This window comes from Calonectris borealis, chromosome 4, assembly GCF_964195595.1.
Source record: "Calonectris borealis chromosome 4, bCalBor7.hap1.2, whole genome shotgun sequence".
Lineage (NCBI taxonomy): Eukaryota > Metazoa > Chordata > Aves > Procellariiformes > Procellariidae > Calonectris > Calonectris borealis.
The window spans coordinates 43,312,537-43,332,199 of record NC_134315.1 but is presented as its reverse complement, the minus strand read 5'-3'; the positions used below and the strand labels follow the sequence as shown (position 1 = coordinate 43,332,199).

The following is a 19,663-nucleotide window of genomic DNA, read 5'->3' as shown; positions in this document are numbered from 1 at the left end:
AGAGAGGTTGTGAAATCTCCTTCCTTGGAGATACTCAAAAGCTCTCTGGACATGGCTGGGCAACCAGTTGTAGGTGTCCCTGCTTGAGTAGGGGGTTTGGACCAGATGACCTCAACCATTCTGTGAGTGTAGTTTTGTAGATAGTTTTAAAGGTGAAAACTGCAAAACAGCCCTATTACTACACTTTCAAGCTCTGCAAATTATAGTGAAATGTGATCAGCTGCATATTCCTGGAAATTACCAGATTTTAGTTGATTTTACAGTACAAAAAGTAGATATTTGCAGTGCAAAATGACATCTGGCACATTGGAGTATTGCTATTAAATATACAGTTTACAAATACTGTAATGAAAACAGTCGAGTGTTTGACTAGGTGTTCCCATTGTGGTGACACCGGTAGGAGCCAGCAAGAGAATTCCCAGTTGTGACTTGTCACTTTTTGCAGTTTTGTTGAATTCTGTTAGGGCTTGTACTTACTATATTCTAATACTGTATTTCAAAACCAATGTTACTGGTGCTTCTTCGGTTGCTATAGAGAATTTAGATTAAAATAAAAACCCAAACAACAACAAAACTCCAACAATGTTACCATAATCTCTTGCAAATCTTAATTTGTCAAGTGCATATGACTCATAGGAAAATAGAGTCTCCAGACCAGTTTGTTCCATAGATTTCATCAAAATTTGTGGGTATTTCCTGCTGATTTACAATACCGCAGTAATCTGTTATTGTCATCTAGCTATCTAAATAAGACTTAAAATGCTAGCAGACAAAACCAGAAATTTAAAGTAAATTCGTGACATTTCTTTATTATCTGTGAGTCTAGAAAAGGATACTATCAAGATTTTTTTTCCTCTCATGTAGATTTCAGAGCATTGTAATGACAAGCTAAGAGAAAATAAATATAAAAATATTTTAAATATAAATATATTTAAATATAAATATAAATATATAAAAATATTTTAAATGAGAAAACAAGCTTATTTGTTAAAGCCTGTGGATTTTTTTTCCCTTATTCACATACTGACAGCTCTCCTGTCCTGCAGAGTAATGTTCACGTCATGCAAAACTGCTTTGTAACATCAAAGCATTTGTTGCACTAATTGAGTGCAGTGGCTCACCCAAAGTGGCTGTACCTCAGCAATGATGAAATGACTGTTTAAATCATTAGGGGTCCTTGAGGTTTAATTAACGGTCTTTATTAATGTTCAATGAGATGAAATACAAAGTATTATAAGACGTTATTATTAAAAGCCTGACCCATTGGTTTGCATTAAGAAGATTTTTTTTTTTTCAGTGCAAATAGGCTGTGAAACATCAAATGGAAAGATTTTAAAATATGTATTTATTAATTGTGTTTATCTTTTAACGTTCATTACTCATAATTATCTCTTTGGAAAAAAATACAGATGTTACTGAATACTTCTTATCAGGAGTTCCTTTAACTTGCTCTGTCCTGAGACTTCTTTTTATGTGGTACTATATGCATCGTTCCAGAGCTCCTTATCCTCCCTGATACACTGAAATAAAACTGCAGGAACACAGTTCACTTCTACTCTCTTCTCTAGTAACTAAAAGAGTTAAAAGTACTACTTCTCTCCTCAGAAAGGGTTTTAAAGTCCTGATTTAGGATTGCATGTATCGTAAGTAAGTAAGAAAAGTACACTTTTTCATAAGAATTTTTTATATAATAAACCATATGCTGGAATATACATTGTGTAAATAAATTATTTGTGTTGCTCAGTTCTTTGCCCTTGGATTTATTTTTGCATCATTGTTGCTAGCTGAACCCTTTTGAAAGTTCCAAATTATCTGTATCTTGCTTGTCTTCCAGCCATTCACAGAAATGCTCACGCTCTTTGATTCCCCTCCTCTCTTTTTTTCCTAAATAAGCATTCATTTCACCATTCTTTAAAAATCTGAAATCTGAGCAATAGCAGTACATGTATAGTGGCCAGGCTACCAGTAGCAAAATTTGAGCTTCAGCAAGCACGAGGGTTGTTAATTCCCTTTTATTTGTTACATATACATAAGCACATCTTAGATTTTAGATTTTGGAAGTCCTCAAGTGAAATTAATGAAATGCTGCACCGTTAATCATCTGCGATTGAGACAGTAAACAGGAGACGTGAAAATTACGTATATAAAGAGCACACCAAATTTACTGATGACTTAGTTTTAATAACCTAATTTTTTTCGAGAGACAAAATAACTCACAGTTTCATTTATTGTCCACCAATCACCACTGCATGTAGGTGCAACTCCTATTGCTTAGACTATACTATTAACAGTAACATTGGGGGAACCTCTCTGCGCCCTCCCCCCCCACCCTGGCTTCACCTGTTATCATAAGCTATGGGGTAGAGGATATTTAATAATATCCTAGGAGGAGTTTGAGTCAGATACATATACTCAGCCAGTTCAGATCCTCTAAGAGATAGAAGTTATACTTTTGTATTTTAGGCTGCATTTCTGCTTATGGGTCTCTTATGTTTAAGAATTAGTACATAAATCAAAAGCCATTAGAGACAGAAATTCTCAGCATGACCTTTGAAGTAAATGGGTGTGAAAGTTGTGTACACATGCTCAGAGCTAGAGTTTGACCCTGAAATATTACTGGTAGCAGAGGGAGAGTAATAAAATTAAGGTTTAGACTAATTACAGGCTTATGACAGAAAATGGGATCAAGATGATTATAGTTGTCTAACATTGAGTGCTTTGACAAAAAGCATTACTTGGAGAAACTCAACATGGTTATGGCACTGAATTTCTGCTGCACGTTGTTTTAAGGTTCCTAGTATAAAAAAGGGATAAGGATTTTCGGTTAGGTGTTTAGCATACTTCACTTTGGTGATTAACAGGAAGGTACCATGAGAGAGAACTACAGTTCTTTGTAGGTAGTTACAGGTTATCTGTCTGCATGTGCTGTATGATTGATAAGGTTCTCTATTAGGCATGCATTTCTCAATTTTGGAAATCATTTTGAGATGTACTATTATCTGAGATTTTAGAAAGCTAACGAACAAACCAAGAATATGCCCTTCTTGGGCCTGAACGTGGCCTGATTGGGATAATCATATCAGCAGAATTATTATTTTTGTTGCATCCTGTCTTTGCCCTCCAAAACAACGTATAAGTAAGCAGCTCTTACGTACATGCAGCAGCAGCGCTTGGAAATCTAATTATCTAAATTTCTGTTGTTGTAACTCTTATTGCCTTGGCCATTGTTAGATGATAGATTTGTAATGGTTGCTTTATCTAACTTCATATATCTTTATACCTTTTATTTTTCTCATCTCCTTCCTGCACTGTTCATCTTCTATTTAAGTTGTAAATTCAGTAGTGTGGGGATCCCCATAACTCTCCACTTGCATATCTGAAGTCCCTGTTCATTATAGACATAACTAAATAAATATAGTCCATTCTGTGCTTAAGACTACAAGAAGAGAAATCTGTAATAATAAAGCCATTTTTTCTGCTGATTCATAGAAATAGAAGTGTTTCTTCTACCTAAAGTAAAAAGCCAAAGCTATTTATGTTCTTTTTTTTAATTATGCTATACACATTGAGCAATACTTGACCTCCTCTTTGCCGCCTTCTCAGATTCCTGTGCACGTGCGGTGGATGCAAGTCTTCAAAAGTCTTGGTTTAACTCTGAGGTGCTACTATTCAGCTTTCATTTAACTTCTACTTTTTTAAAGGTTATTTTTAAACCCAGATTTTTTTTTTTTTTTTTTTGGCAGAAGAACTGGAGAGGAGGGGATTATCACTGAGTACTTTGGTAAAGCATTTTATTTCTTTTCCCTGTGCTTCAAATCTTGTTCTGAGTCTTCCTGTTTCCTACCTATCAGATTTTTTCCAGCTGATTTTTTTCACTTAATGTGTATATAGTTTAGTCATTTTTTTGTGCATTTTGGTTGTAATGCAGAGACCAATTTGTGCTTCTAAGCCTTTGATGCAGTTTAGAAGAGCCAACTGAAGAGACAGGCTGAAAATTCACAGGTACACGCCATTGTGGCTTAACCCTAGCCAGCATACAGAGTTGCTTGCTCACTGCCCCCCGACTGGGATGGGGGAGAGAATCAGAAGGGTAAAAGTGAGAAAACTCGTGGGTTGAGATAAAGACAGTTTAGTAGGTAAAGCAAAAGCTGCGCATGCAAGCAAAGCAAAACAAGGAATTCATTCACTACTTCCCATCGGCAGGCAGGTGTTCAGCCATTGCCAGGAAAGCAGGGCCCCATCATGCATAACGGTTATTTGGGAAGACAAATGCCATTACTCCGAATGTTTCCCCCCTTCGTTATCCTTCCCCCAGCTTTATATGCTGAGCATGACGTCATATGGTATGGAATATTCCTTTGGTCAGTTGGGGTCAGCTGTCCCAGCTGTGTCCCCTCCCAGCTTCTTGTGCACCCCCAGCCTCCTCGCTGGTGGGGTGGCGTGAGAAGCAGAAAAGGCCTTGACTCTGTGTAAGCACTGCTCAGCAGTAACTAAAACATCCCTGTGTTATCAACACTGTTTTCAGCACAAATCCAAAACATAGCCCCATACTAGCTACTATGAAGAAAATTTAACTCTACCCCAGCCAAAACCAGCACACACACAAAGGGGAACGTATTACTTGAGTACAAAGACTTTAAAATCATTGATCATAAACAGTAGCGAATGATAGCACTCTGGCATGACGTGCTGTGCTTCTGATTCTGCAATTCAAAAATTACTTCTAGCCAGGAAAAGACAATAGTGCTTAATGACTCTTCTTGAGTGGTTACAGATAAATTTAAATGAACTGATGATTGTTTCTTGTCTCTCTTTTTTAATTGAAAGCATCGTATTTTGAGGGTTGAATATGGAGACAGAAAGAAGCTCAGGCACTAACATGTATCTTGTGTATACAAATCTTCTTTGTTACACGTGTAAATGATCCTTATGGTGTGCGTTGCATTCAGGGTGCTTCCCCGCCTCCATTCCCCTTGCCACTTAATACTCAAGGACACTCGGGTGAAGCAAAGCCTTGGATTAGTATCTGGTCTCCAGATACAGCCCCTGCTGATTTTAGCACTCAGCGGGTTTGGATGGTCATGTCAGGGAGAGCTTATTCCAGCCTTTGGTGTAAACTGATTAGCTTCATTTTCACTCACAGAGGTGCATTTTTTCTTTTTTTCCCCTTGTTTCACACTGCTCAGAGTAGCAGAAATGAAAGACGCTGCGCTGCTGTCAGCCAGAACAGCTGCTGAGGGGAATACAGTGTAGTTGTGCACTGTCTAGAAAAAGGGACGTGTGAGCAGCAGCAAACTAGTGTAGTCTTCTTGTAAGAGTTAGCAATTACGTAGCTTGTAGAGAAATACCTTTGAGAAATTGGGTCCTATTATTGCTCTGCCATTGACTCCAATATTGACATTGTTTATCTGTTGTTGTGTTCACAACTCTGAAATATTTTTAAATGTAGCCACCTTTGGGAGTTTTGAGCTCTGTGAAATGGATATTACGGTATAGTGTCTGGATATTAATATTTATACAGAAGTTTTGAATTGTTTCCAGCAGAAAGATGTAATGAAAATCTAACAAGACCCCAAGGGTGCGTTTATATATTTCAGTATAACTAGTCTGACAGTTTGTTGCTGTGGAAGGGGGTGAACTTGCTTGTCGTTTCCCATCTCTTCATTCAGTTCTTGCTCTTGCACTGTCTCTGTTTCTGGTCTGACAGCACAGAAGCTTGATTCCAGTTCTGTATAATGGCAGAATTTTTTTTTTTGTTAGTTTTGTCTGCCTAGCTCGATTAGCATGTTTGCTTGGTTTACTGTGCAGTCGGATTGAGGGTGACAGAGCTGATCCAAGGGTGAGAGTGGTAGTGACCAAGAATGGGAGGGAGAAATAGGGGGAGCAAGATCTCTTATTTGGGTGACAGCAGTCTGTTAAATCAGCTCAGCCTTACTATGTAAACATGTCCTGAGAGATATGTCTCATTTCATAGAACAGAGTAAGCTGATATATGCTCAGTTTGAAACAGAGCGGTGTATTTTGTGATGTGCGTTCAGAAGATGTATATCATATGCTGTATAGCATATAGAAGGGGTCTTAAACTTTATCATAGAATTATGGTCTCTTGTTAACTCTGTCAGCCACCCTTCTGAGCCTGTTCATGTCTCTAAGTTCTGTTCCTTATTCTCTATGGAGGCTGTAGTTGTGTGGATTTGTTCTCTAGGTGATATTGGGTAACTGTTCAGATAATCACATGGTGGAGAACCACATAAAAATCTATTGTGCACCGTTTGATTACCCAGGATGCAGCGTTCATCTTAAATCTTGATGTTTCTCTTCTCATTATTTTTATGAGAAAAGAAGGAACACTGCACACAAGGAAAGAGGTGGGAAGGATTGTTGAACAGTTACGCAGGAATCTGGAGCATCAAGTATGTTGCAAAACCCCTTTCTTGTGTGAACTCCTTTCTTGTGTATTCAGATAACTGTGAAGCACTAGCTCCCTCATTTCTTTAACTCAAGGTGTTTTAAGTGTACTTTCAGTGGGATTTTTAAATCATTGCATGTGGAAACTGGAACCCACTGCCTCCCCAGAAGAGAGAATACCAAGAAGAAATGAGAACCCAGGTCCACTGGCAGGGACAGGATAGCAGGACCCTGAAGATCTTTATGATCTACTGGATTCCTTCACTGGGGACTTGTTCCAAGAGATCTGTGAAGTGAAAAATGCAACAGCGTATGAACGTTGGCAACTCACGTTTTGATTTGTTAGTGATTTGAAATGTTTTATCTTGAAAATTTTTTAACTGTACCATAGTGAATAGTCAGTAATGGTCTGCTCGTGTTTTAAAGGTATTAGTCCTTGCTGATGTGATCTTTTTCTTTTTAAATGAATTAGTTAAAAAATTACCAGGTATTTTTCTTAAAAAACCCACGACTTTCATCAGCTGCATGTTGCCCAGGGTTTCTTTCAAATCTGAAATAAATCTACTGAGTTGCAAAAGGAGAAGGGAGTATGGGATCGCTACTAGAGGAGGTGAGGGAGCCTTTGAAAATGCTGTGCATGGCACCTGAAAAATGCTGTGTGTAATCTACGTAAATCAGCTTTTTGTCATGTTTATCATAGTTCCAACATCAATCAAGTTTGAAGACTGCTTGTATGAGGCACATATATAGAATATGAAAGAAGAGATATTCCTTGCCTCGGGGGGGACATAAGGCAAGAAGGAATCTAATGTATAAAACAACTTGTGTGAGTATAGCAAAATAGTAGTTCTGTAACTTCTTTGTTCCTGCTTTACGTCAGGAGGGACTAGCTAAGCAAAGCAGGAGGTTGGATCAGTGTTGGGAGCTAACAGCCATTCAGTGTAACTTCATGTTCAGAGGGAAATGAACAGGAGCAATATGGTAAAGACTGCTTTTTCTATCAGGCATATTATCCTCTCAAGCGATTTTGGATTGTATTTTTTTCACTCATTAAAAAAAAACCAACAAACCCCCGCTTCTTCAGAGATGAGAGCTTTTTTATGATGTTGGAATCTATTTCCAGTTTTGTCCATGTCGCATGTTCGTTTGTTTTTGCTGTACCTCATTCTGGTCAGGTCTCCCAAAGTACGGTGTTTTACTGTTAACCTTAATGCTTATTACAGGTTTTTTCTTTCAGCATGATGCAATATTCTTTATTAGTTTTTTGTTGGGTTTTTTGGGGTTTGTTTTTTTTTTTACAACTTCATTGTTGAAGCAGTTCTTCAGCACTACCAGAGCTGATTGCTGAGAAAAGATTGTGCCAAAGGCTTGGAATTACATGCATGGAAGGATAACAAAAGTCAGCTGCCTTCCTAAAAGGTAGTTCAGGCAAGACCTACAGTGACTCAATCACCTAAAAGAGACAATCTCCTTTCTCTGAAGAAGCATGTTGCTTTTATTTCCTAGAAGCTTACTGCCTGCAAGCTTGCAGTCTGTGATTGCAGCAGCTTACTAGTTATGTGTTGAGAACACAGATTGTTAAAGATGCTCTTGGAGAAGAGTGTGCTAATAAAGGGATGCCAGCTACCTTAGTTTTGCAAAGTATGGAAGGATTGTGTTGAATTTGCTTTGTACAGATTCCTGTGAGTTGTACATTCCTGTGAGCCCCTGAGAGGATCAGTATATTAGTATTTGCCTCCCTGTAGTAACGTTAGTTTGGAACAGTAATAATAAAAGTTCTGCCTGCCACTTTTACCATCTGCTTCCCAGTCTAAGTCTTAAGCAAACTCATATGTAACAAAAAGAAGGCTTTACTTTCTTTAGAGCTGCAGAGTGGCTCAGGTGTGTACATACGGAAAACGGAGGTGTCCTCTTATCATAGCTAGAGGCTGTGCCTGTATACCTTGTGTGCTAAGTGCTTGTGGTGGTTTTTAAGGCTAAGGCTGCTTGTATTTTGATGAAAAGCACTTGCATTGAGTTATAGCCTGAGAAAGTGTCTTGAAACTTGAGGACTGGAGAAAGGGGGAGGAAGGAAGGGGAAATACAATGGGAATGTCCAGAAGACTACATTTGCTAAATGGTACAATTTATCAGGGTAATGATGATTTCTTGCTTGGAGGTCAGAGTGTTGTGATGAAAAATCTATATTATGGTAAGAATTTTAACAAAATCTATTGAGTTGAAAATAAATTTAATAACACTTTGATGAAACTGGCAATAAATGATGAGAATTTGCATGTGTTCATGCTGATCAGAATCATTATCGTCATAGCTGCAAGGAGCATCTTACTGTGTGAAATGCTAGAGAAGGAAGGGAAGAAAGGGAAGTGGAAGTTTGTAAGTGTTGGGTATTGGTAAAGGTATATTTCTCTAAAATCTCCTTTAGAATAGTTGTATGCTACATAGATCATAATACTAGCTGGAGGATGTCCTCTCCCACTGCTGTCAGACTAACGTATCTTGGGTACAGAGCATTGGATTTCGCACAGCTGTCCTCTTCATGGTCCTCTGTAGGGCAGCCTTTCTACCACACACTAATGCGGGGTATCACTGCTGCCTGTTTCTCACTTGGTACAAGATTATAGCTATTTAACTGCATCGGGCGTTCACGGCAGCTCTGTATTCATCAAAACTACCTCTTCAGCTTCATATCTTGTTCTGTGTCTCCTCCCCATCATACAATAATCATTTATATTCCAGTATTTGGTGTGCCAGCAAATGCTGGCAAAGTAGGAACCTGACACAGTTTCGGTGGGATTTTTACTCCATGCATGCAATGACCATTCTTTGTAATCTGCTCCAAGTTCTGCTTGGGGTCTGGTGCAGTGAGTATGGTGCCATCCCTGATGGTTTCCCTGGAGAGAATTCCAATTCAGCACCTTGTGATATGCATAAAATAATCTGTTACTGCTTGTGATACATTTATAACTCTCAACGCTCCTTTGCCTTATGTGGCATAGGATTGCATGCTCCTTATAGCTTGATATTGCTTCATATATAGCAGGGCATAAAACCAACTCCCGCGGGGCAAAGGCAAACTTTTGTCCTACCGTGATCACTCGGGTTGCGGAAACTGTTTGATCACATTGTAACTTTGTAGGAAATTAATAATTAAACTGTGGCTGAATTTAATTTATGTCCCCTTGCTTTGCAAAGGCGGTTAATTTCATGTAAAAATAACATTTTCCTAATGTATTCTGTTATTCTTTTAATTTTGAGAGCTAAACTAATCGTTACAGTGTGAATTTTGTTACTTCCTCTTCCACGAGATCGGCTTGCCCTTTCAGCTAGCCAGACATGTATCTTAGACTTCCTTTCTAGTTATGAGAATTGGAAATGGCAAGAGAATTGAATCCCTTATCCTAAAGCAAGGTTTTCACAATCACCTCTATTAGCAAATCTGATTTAATTTGTTCTTGTTAGCCTTTTATTAATGGAAACATAGGTAATGCTTCTTTATATCTGCCTTAAGAGAGACTAGCAGCAGCTTTGGGAAGAGGTTTACAGGACTTAGCTGTGGTGAATAGATGAGGGAGAATTTAATATGGCATAGACTGGGGAAAAATCCAGTATTAAGAAAGATAGCATCCAGGCTAGCATGAGAGAATGGTATTGGCATTGTTGAGGAGTTGTCTCTTGCATTTGCATTCTCTTCTTTTACTTTAAGATTTAAAAAAAAAAAAAGTATATGTAATGAATAGTTTGTGTATCTTGAAAATTTTAGATTGCGTTTTGTCTTAATAGGATTTTTGTATTATTTTCTTGTGTGTTGTCTTTCACCACTAAGAAAACGTCCAAATAAACACTGCATTATATAGCAGGCATAAACGAGACCTCTCAAGCAGTAGATGGCTGAGGCACACCTTTGGGTCTGAGTATAATGCCAGGTGTCACGCTGCTTCTGCTAGGTCTCAGACTTCACAAATTTAAAGGGAAAAAGCACATTTTACCTATGCATAAATCTGATTGTCAGTGGCTGTGAGAGCTGGGGCTGGTGAACTGAGCATTCGTAGCATTTGGAAGTTTACAGGTAGGCCCTTTGAAGATCTTTTTTTTTTTGATAAGTTGGAAACTTCTGCTGACAGCAACAAGAAGCTGAGCCTGCAGTTAAAAAAACTCAAAACACCAACCAAGCAAACAAGAAAACCCAACTCAGACAAACCCCACCTGCCTAACCATACCAGTGTCAGTCTAGTGAAATGAATTCTAGTGCCTGTCTGAACTGATAGAAGTCTTGGCCAACTTGGGCCTACATCTTTAAGAATAGAGATTATTGTGGCACGCCATATGCTGTTTGTCAAATTATTTTGTTCTTACTCAAACAAGTGAGAGTAATCAGTCTTTAAATCATTGTCTGTATTAGCCTCATTATAAATGTTCCCTTTATAGCAGTTACTGTTGCAGAAGCAGTTTGTGTTGAATGGGCAAATGGTGGCCATACTATATTTAGGTAGCCATCCAGCAGAAAATTATACTTGGGGTCTGTAAATATACCACAGGAACTCAAAAAAGCCAAGATAATACGGAATTGATGACGTTTGAAAGCTTAAAAAAAAATACAACTTTCTTGATCACTTGTGAAAAGGGAAAAATTCTCAGTAGTCCTATTGCTCTTCTTATTCTGATCACTGAAAGAAATACTGTTGGGGATGTTGCTCTGCAAGCTGCTTGTGAAGGAACTAGCTAGTGATGATGACAAACGAGTAGAAGACATTTTCTTTATACAGTATTTCCAGCTTTTCATGACTGAGGGCTGTTCTGTGAGTTACCTGAAATAAATAAATAAAAATTCAAAAATTACCTATTTGCTTGGCTTTCTATTACTTTTTAGCTGGACCGATAATTTGTTGATAATGTATTTTAGGTTTGGTTTAGACATGTAGGATAGATTGGTAGTCAACGGTATGTATAGTTCAAAATAACTGACAACTTATGGAAGTGCTGTGAACTTTATATCTAATCATCTGGTTTTGTTTTCTTACAGTCAGATTTTCCTCTGGTAGTTCATAAACTGAAATAAACTTCAATTTAAACGTGTGTCAAAGCTGCTCATTTTTTCCACTTTGTTCTGTTGAAGTTTCTGTGGAGTCTGCACACAAAACAACAACAATTTGACTAGTACATTTGTATTTAACCAATGGAAATACAGAGTCACTAACATGCAGATTTAACCTACAGATGAATGACAGAACAAAATAGTGACATGCAACATTGAGAGACTTAAATGAAGTAAAATATGCATATTATGGGAAGTGTCTTAATTGTTCAGAAATTTTATATGCCGTAGTGTTATGAACGTTAGAATATTTCACTTATTGCAGAATTAATTCATTCCTATCTTTCCTCTGCCACAGGAACTCATTATACAATGACAAATGGAGGAAGTATCAACAGTTCAACTCATTTACTGGATCTTCTGGATGAACCAATTCCTGGAGTAGGAACATATGATGACTTCCATACCATTGACTGGGTTCGAGAGAAGTGCAAAGACAGAGAAAGGCACAGACGGGTACTTGAGATAAATAACAATACTTGGAAAATGGTTTTTTTGGATGTTGAAATTAAGGTCTGGTCTAGTAACACATACAAATATGTGCATACTTCAAATTTGTAAGTAGTTACATCAGCTAGAACTACTTAAATGCTATTTAAAAAGCACCGTTTCATTGATACCTGCAGTCCTGCAACAGTATTATAACTTGGAAAGGAAACAGTAATTTAATAGAGTGGGAATGGTTCCCCATCACCCAAATGACATTTTTACAGCACTACCTTTTTTGCATGCTAGTATATTTAAGGCTATTTTGCAGTGTAGATAGATTTGTAATTGTACAATAATGCTTACGGTGGTACTTGTACGGAAAAGTGAGCGCTGATGTATATTGCTTTTATACTGACACAAGTGTATCTGTGCTACTGCTATGTAGTGCTGCGGTTGTTTGGATTATGGAAAGTTAAAATTCTCATATCTAAACCACTTATATCGGTGTATATATGCGTAACAAAAAAGTAGTCTTAATGTGTATGGTAAATGTCCTTTCCACTGTCCCATCACAGAACTTGCTTTTCTCCTGTTCTCTATTGATTTCTTCAGAAGATCTTCAAAGTTCAGGCCGTTCATCTGTATCGGTGTACCCTGCAATGAGTTCTTTCATGAAATAGACTCAAGTTATATTAGTCACTAACATGCTAGATACTGTCATTCCTGTAATAGATTTGTTTAATAGCATTTTAGGAGGAAATATGCTATTTAGAGCCTTACTACCAAACTTTGGGGATGCTTACATTAATTAACCTTAAAAACAGAACAGATTTGGAGATGTGATTTCTCCTAAAATATTTTTAACTGACCAAAGGGAATAGTTAAAATTTAATTATAATTGTGTGGAAGGGTCAGGGGAGAGGTTCCTTCATGTAACAACACTGTAGCGTTATTCTGCTTTCTTTGGAAACACCATTTTTAACTTTCTGGAAGCAAATATAGGATGTATATGCTGATTTACTTTGACATGGTTAAAAAAATAATCTTACACTAGTTTAAAAAACAAAACATCCACAATTGCACTATCTAGTGCTTTTTTAAGGAAAAGAGATCCTTGGACAGTGGATCTGAGAACACGTACCTTGTTTGAACGCTTTTAATGAAAAGTAAGAAGGTGTTTTCCATGTAATACTTTATTTCATAATTTGATGTCTAAGCAGTAATGAACACAACACCATCTTTACATTGCAGATGTGTAGGTTAGTGTCTAGTGGATATGCCGTTGGAGAGAATCCTGGGCCTGACCATATCCTGGCAAGGCATAGGTTATCTAGGGTGAAGTCTCACAGCTGTTACTCATTTTAATGTCTGAGACCAGAAGAGTCAGACAAGTCAGTTCACAGTTTATAGTCACAGAACTACTGTGAAATTTATAAATATGCCCCGAATGATACGAGACTGACTGGCCATGTAATCAAAGATGTAGAAAGACAGAGGAATGAGTACATGGTGGTTTTGAAAGACATGCTACTGTAGAAACAACTTTTTTAATAAAAAAAAAAAGTTTGAGAATCTCACAAATGCAGAGGAAACTATAAAATATATTTATTTGCTTTAGGGGTGGTATATTTTTCTAGATTTCCTTGTCTAGTATTGTTTTTTGTTTTGTTTTGGGGTTGTTTTTTGCTGTTTGTTGCACATACTTTCTCCCTCCTTTTACAGTGTGAAAAAATCATAAGAATAGGATTCAATTACATAATGAAAGTTTAATCATAAAACAAGTTATGCACAAATTTCAGCTAAGTGCACAATGTAAAGTAAATAAGGCTAAAATAAGAATTACTGTTTTTCAGTGCAGTAACTTTAGATGTCATTAGTAATAGTTGTCTAGAAGTATATAATGTAATTATCCAGTTTTGGGGTTTGTTTTATTTTTGTGTGGTTTTTAGTCTAAAGATAAAAGAAATGATTGTATTTGAAATAGAAGTTTAGGAATTTGAATTGTATGGAATAGCTTACTAGTAGTACACTAACAGTTTATTTGAGGTTCAACAAAAATAATTTAAGATTTAGGAGAGAAATTATTTTACAATTACATGTTTTAGATGTGTATCATAGAAAGAATTAATTTATCCTAATAATGCATTTCCTGGGTTTTAGTTCATTAATTTAAGCAAATTTACTTTCCTCTGTCAGTTGTTTGGTGTCTGAATAACCAAGCTGGTTTATCTATGTAAAGCACTAACTACAAGGAGAATGCTTGTAGTTTAAAGAGAGGGTATATTTGCCTGCAGCTTGCATCATGCAGTTTGTATGTCATACTTGCATTTTTTCTCCCATTCATATTACAGAAACACATACAAGTATACATAATGATTTCTCTTTACAGATTAACAGCAAGAAGAAAGAATCAGCATGGGAGATGACAAAAAGTTTGTATGATGCATGGTCAGGATGGCTAGTAGTCACACTAACTGGTTTGGCATCAGGTAAATTAAAAAACAGAGGATTTCTTTCTTAAATTTGTCAACAAGTATAGTTACTGTGCTTTTCATTTGTGTGTTATCCACCAACCTGGATAAGAGCTGGTTCAGACTACTACCATAATTCCATCAGGGAAGGAAAAGGTTGGCTGTCTTGATTTACAGGCTTTAGTGTTTTGAGGGGAGGGTTTACTAATCAAATGGAAAACAAAATCCTCACCGAATTTAGTGAGAGTTTCTCAGAGTTATTGAACTTCCATCTACTAAACTATCAATGTTCTTTTTTGGTGTTCTCCCTTCCTGTTAAATTTTGCTTTTTTCCTGTAGGATTTCTTATGGAAGTGTATTAATTGATTGTGCTAGATGGCTTTTCTGCTATAAATTTTTTTTCTTCCCTCCCTAGGAATTTTACTGAACCCATTAGCTTATTCTATATGGACCAAAAAGTAGCTCTGGTATATGTGTAGTTTTGGTAAACACACTTCCTTGTAAAGCATGTGTTTATACATGAGCAGAGTTTAGCTATATGTGTATGTCATACCTTTCTAGAGGTTGTTACACAGAAAATATTAGTTTTAACAGGTAGCGTTTGTTGGCCTCTACTTCAACTCTATCTTTTCTTTTTTATGTATTTTAGGATGAGTTTTACAGCTAAAATAATCTGATAGTTTGTGGCCCCACTGTCACGCAGTGCTGCTTTCTGTCAGCATAGTTTGGAGTGACCGAAATGTGCAGGAGTGAGAAGTCACAAACTTTGTACCCAGTTTTTCCAAAAAAGTATTTCAAACAGAGAACTTAGATTAAATGTTGGGAAAATTGGATTAGTTGCAGAGTATGGCTATGCCTGTTAAAAAGGCATAGTAACTGTATAATTACTACTTAGATATATACATAATCACTTTCACAAATCACATATAAATTAATATATATGCAAAGTTTGTAGCATGTTTATATACCTCTGAATGTACAAACTGGGAATGTATAATTACTGGAAATTGCTTGTGATAATTTGGGTGGGAACGTGCAGTGTTGTGTTTCCACCCCCAAGCATGTGTATTAAAATTGCTTTACTATGTTTCTGAGCAACAAAGCAAGCAAATTCTGGCCGTGAACATTCCTAGGTTTTTCAGTTTCAGTTGCTTTCTGTTGTATGCGTCTAGTGAATTTTAAATGGTACAACCTTGATTTCAGTCATGGGAGATCTTATGTTTATGTATTTTAATTAATTTGGTTGAAATTTTGTTCTACTGAAATATTGCCTTTGACTTTGACTTTGGTTGGCCCAGGATCTCAAACTGAGGGTCTGTCAAGATTAGTAAATATAAATTAGTAAATCGGAGATGATTCTCTACTACCAACTTACAGAAGTAAATTGTGGCTGTTTCTAGACATTTTCTAGAGTGATTCATTTCTAGTAGTGATTAATACCTTAAAAATAGTAAATTATAACTAACAGTTGTACGTGTTCACAAAAATACTGACTTTAGAAGTAGTTTTTCAGTATACTGCTGCCCTGAAAAACTATTTTGCTTTTGTAAAATGAAGGGGTTTTTAAATATTTTTTTTAAATCCTTTGAAGAAATTTCATAAGTAATGTCTATTTTTTGAGGACTCTTCAGCAAATTTTCTGCATGTAGTTACAACACAGAATCCCTCTTAAGCTTTGAGTTTGTGAACTGCGTAGTAGCTATACTGTTTGTTACCTGCAATAGGAATTTTACATGCTCACGATGTTACAGAATTAAGTCATCTTGTATATGGATCACATGAATGTCATCAGGGTTTATTTGGTGTTTTATTTATGTTCTAAAACTGTTGTTGGTGAGGTAAAAATTATTTTCTCCAAATATGCTGTTCTGTACAAAACGTAGTAGAATAGTTCATGAGTTCTTTGAGGCATGGCAAGGTAGTTTTGTCAAAAGGTCTATTGTCTTTTTCATCACAAAAATGTATCAGTCCTCTTTGGTTCTTAACTCCTTAGTTTCAGTGGACTGTTGGAGAACTGTGGCATAGGGGAAAAAAAAAAGAAAAAACCCCATGCATTTAACTTGGGAAGTATACAAGGTACTGGATTCTTCAGCAAATACTAGTCTTACCATATTGCCAATAGGACATATTCCTGGAAATCAATAATATTTTAAATGTCTATTTCTTTAAAATTTCAATCATTGTCTGTAATTTCAATTTACATCAATTAATACCAGCACATTTCTTCATTTTAGCGGTGTGTGTTATTCCTATTTACCAGAATATTAATACAAAACTGTTTCTAAACAGGGGCATTGGCAGGATTAATTGACATTGCTGCTGACTGGATGACTGACTTAAAGGAAGGCATTTGCCTTAGTGCTTTGTGGTTTAACCATGAACAGTGTTGTTGGGGTTCAAATGAAACCACATTTGAAGAGAGAGATAAATGTCCGCAGTGGAAAACATGGGCAGAACTAATAATTGGGCAAGCAGAAGTAAGTATGTGCCTGTTCTTCGATGGTCTTGCTCAACAACTCAACTGAACATGGAAAGAAAATAATGGTCTTAAGGTTAGGGTACTAAACACGGATTTGGATTGTACTGTCTGCTCCATTTTTCAGCATTTGAATTGATTAATAGGTTATAGTGTAATAAATGTGCATTTCATGCATTGCAAGGGGGCTTGGAGTGTTGCAGGTGTAAGGAAGTTACGAGAGTATGGAAGTATTAATAACACGAGAATTTCTATTCTCGATCATAGCTATACATAAAAAACTAAAAATGAAATTTGTGGTGTTCGCCGATAACTAAGAATAGATTGGTTTTATATTTTCTACTACAAAATTTTTTAAATAAAGATTTACTCAGTATTCAGCAGATTTTAGCAGCTAATAGCTATTAAAAAAATACCTTTGCTATGTTTATTTTTTCTTTTTAAGATGAAGTGTTAGAACACTTTCTACTTTGTATAACCCAGTCTTTGCTGATATGCAGGTGCCATAACTTTATGCTTTTCAAACAAAACTCTCTCTTTTGTGGCTTGGTAATAATTACTGTCCCTCAAAATGTGTGCATAAGTGTACTTGCAGCAAGAGTACTTCTGGGTTATTTTAAGTAATGATTTTGCTCCTACGTCAAATTTATCTTCTGACTTCTTTTTGTTTTTTATTTTTGCTTTTAGGGTCCAGGTTCATACATAATGAACTACATAATGTACATTTTCTGGGCTTTAAGCTTTGCCTTCTTAGCAGTTTCTCTGGTGAAGGTATTTGCTCCCTATGCCTGTGGCTCGGGGATACCTGAGGTGAGGTCTAACTGATATATACATTATAGATATTTCATATTAATGTGAAAGTTCCTACTGCCCTACAGGGTCAGGGGGAGGGCAAGAGGGAGCGCCCTGTGACTTTGATGAAATACCTTAATACGAGTATTCAAATTGAAATAATGTAATTGTGCTAATTGTTGCTGAGAAAAATACCCCAAATTTCAGAGAACCTCCTGAGTTTGTAGATTTTGCTGTGTGCTTCTGGCTGGACTACTTTTTAAGGAAGCATTTAGCTTAAGAGAGTAGACTTCTGAAGAGTGTTTTCCAAAGCTCCCCCCAATCCTCACCCTCCCTATGGTGATGAGAGCGCAGTGGTTCATTGGCAGAATAGGGGTCCTTTGATACAGCAATTGATCTTTTGTTGCACTGGCTTTAATCGCCTTAACTAGCACAAACCATCAGACAATCACAAAATAAAATGTGTAATATCCTCAAAAATTCATTCTTTTTACAATTGCTGTCTGCTACTATAAACAGAATGGGAGGGAAAAACCCAAAGTCAAAGTCTGGTCAGTCTCGCTTCTCCTGTCATTCTGTAAATATTTTTTTATGTATGTATACTGTAGAAGTTGAAGGACAAATCCTGCCTCTGAATAAGCCTGGAGTAGTTCTGTGCTGTTATTCCAGAAGAGATTTCATCCTAAATTGGTTTCCAAATTTAGCTAAACTTTACTTTCTAGACACAGCTGTCCGGTGTTTTGTGTATATCCTATTTATAGACATGTTGTCCTTTCCTATGATAACTCTATTATTTCCTATATATGGGCATATTTTCCAGGCTAATAATACGACACTGTTAGGCAAAGTAACACCTTAGGCAAGTGGCCCATCTTTTCTAGTGGAAAAAGGCTGATCTTTTCCATCTTCATGTCAAGGAATCTACTGTTAAATTTTTATGTAGAGATGGTAAAACATAAAGAGAAAACAGAGAGGGGTAAAATTGGTGCGAATGTGATGTTGCTACAATAGATGACCTTGAGTATAGTTTTTGCAGGTTTATTTTTCCTTTGGGAGTTTTCTGACTTTCACTTGATAATTTACATCATAAACCAATGAATGCAGTCTTAGAAGCTATTGCAGATTATTTTTCTGCAAAATGTAATTGATAATGTTGTTGTATGTTATTGTCCAGTGTTTAAGAGTAAGTTGCAAATGGAGAGCCTCTGGCGACCAGATGGACTCAATGTAGCAATCTGAACAATACAGGTTTTAAAGTGTGATAAAGTTAGTCATTTGAAAAGGCTATTTTTGAAGTTATGCAGCTAAAATATAAAAGTAGTTATTTTCTGAAGAAAGGAGAATACAGTAACATGTATTATTTTTTCTTTCTTCCAGATAAAAACTATTTTGAGTGGCTTCATCATCAGAGGTTACTTGGGGAAGTGGACTTTGATGATAAAAACAATTACTTTAGTCTTGGCTGTCGCATCAGGTTTGAGTTTAGGAAAAGAGGGTCCCTTGGTACATGTTGCCTGCTGCTGTGGGAATATTTTTTCCTACCTCTTTCCAAAGTACAGCACAAATGAAGCTAAAAAAAGAGAGGTAAGTTCTTGCAAAAGCATTTCTAGAATGTATTGAATATCCATGGATTTACACCGATTTCTTGAAAAGATTATATTTGTTCTTTTGGACAGTGTTTAGGCTTGGATTATCAATGTTATTTATTATATTAAGGACAATGTATTATCCCTAGCATTCTCCCAAGGTAAATTGTTTCCATGTCAGAGTAAGTTTGCGTTTCTCCCACCTCAGAGACAATTTGATTTTACTTAAATTCTTTCTGTTCTTGGCGCTACGTTTTGGTAATTGATGAATGTATTCAGTTGTGAGGACAGCAGAGGACTTTTCAACCTGTGAACAAAGTATTCCTGGAAGAGGGTTGGTGACAACAGTGTTTCTGCTCTGTTTCAGTTTGTTGTTGTTAGTGAGAGTGTGGTGGGTTAGCCTCGG

The 19,663-nt window shown here is 36.6% G+C and overlaps 1 protein-coding gene across 9 annotated transcripts in view; it reads left to right on the top strand.

The window, feature by feature from the left end:
• CLCN3 (chloride voltage-gated channel 3) overlaps window positions 1–19,663 on the top strand; it is a 70,911-nt gene that overhangs the window by 31,991 nt on the left and 19,257 nt on the right. For 8 of the 9 annotated variants that reach the window (XM_075149348.1, XM_075149352.1, XM_075149354.1 and 5 more), the window contains 5 exons: window positions 11,802–11,959; window positions 14,322–14,421; window positions 16,693–16,880; window positions 17,567–17,689; window positions 19,049–19,255. In XM_075149348.1, coding sequence (XP_075005449.1) covers window positions 11,802–11,959; window positions 14,322–14,421; window positions 16,693–16,880; window positions 17,567–17,689; window positions 19,049–19,255 — 776 coding nt within the window. The remainder of the gene's footprint in view (window positions 1–11,801; window positions 11,960–14,321; window positions 14,422–16,692; window positions 16,881–17,566; window positions 17,690–19,048; window positions 19,256–19,663) is intronic. The other variant, XM_075149349.1, reaches the window with a different exon arrangement.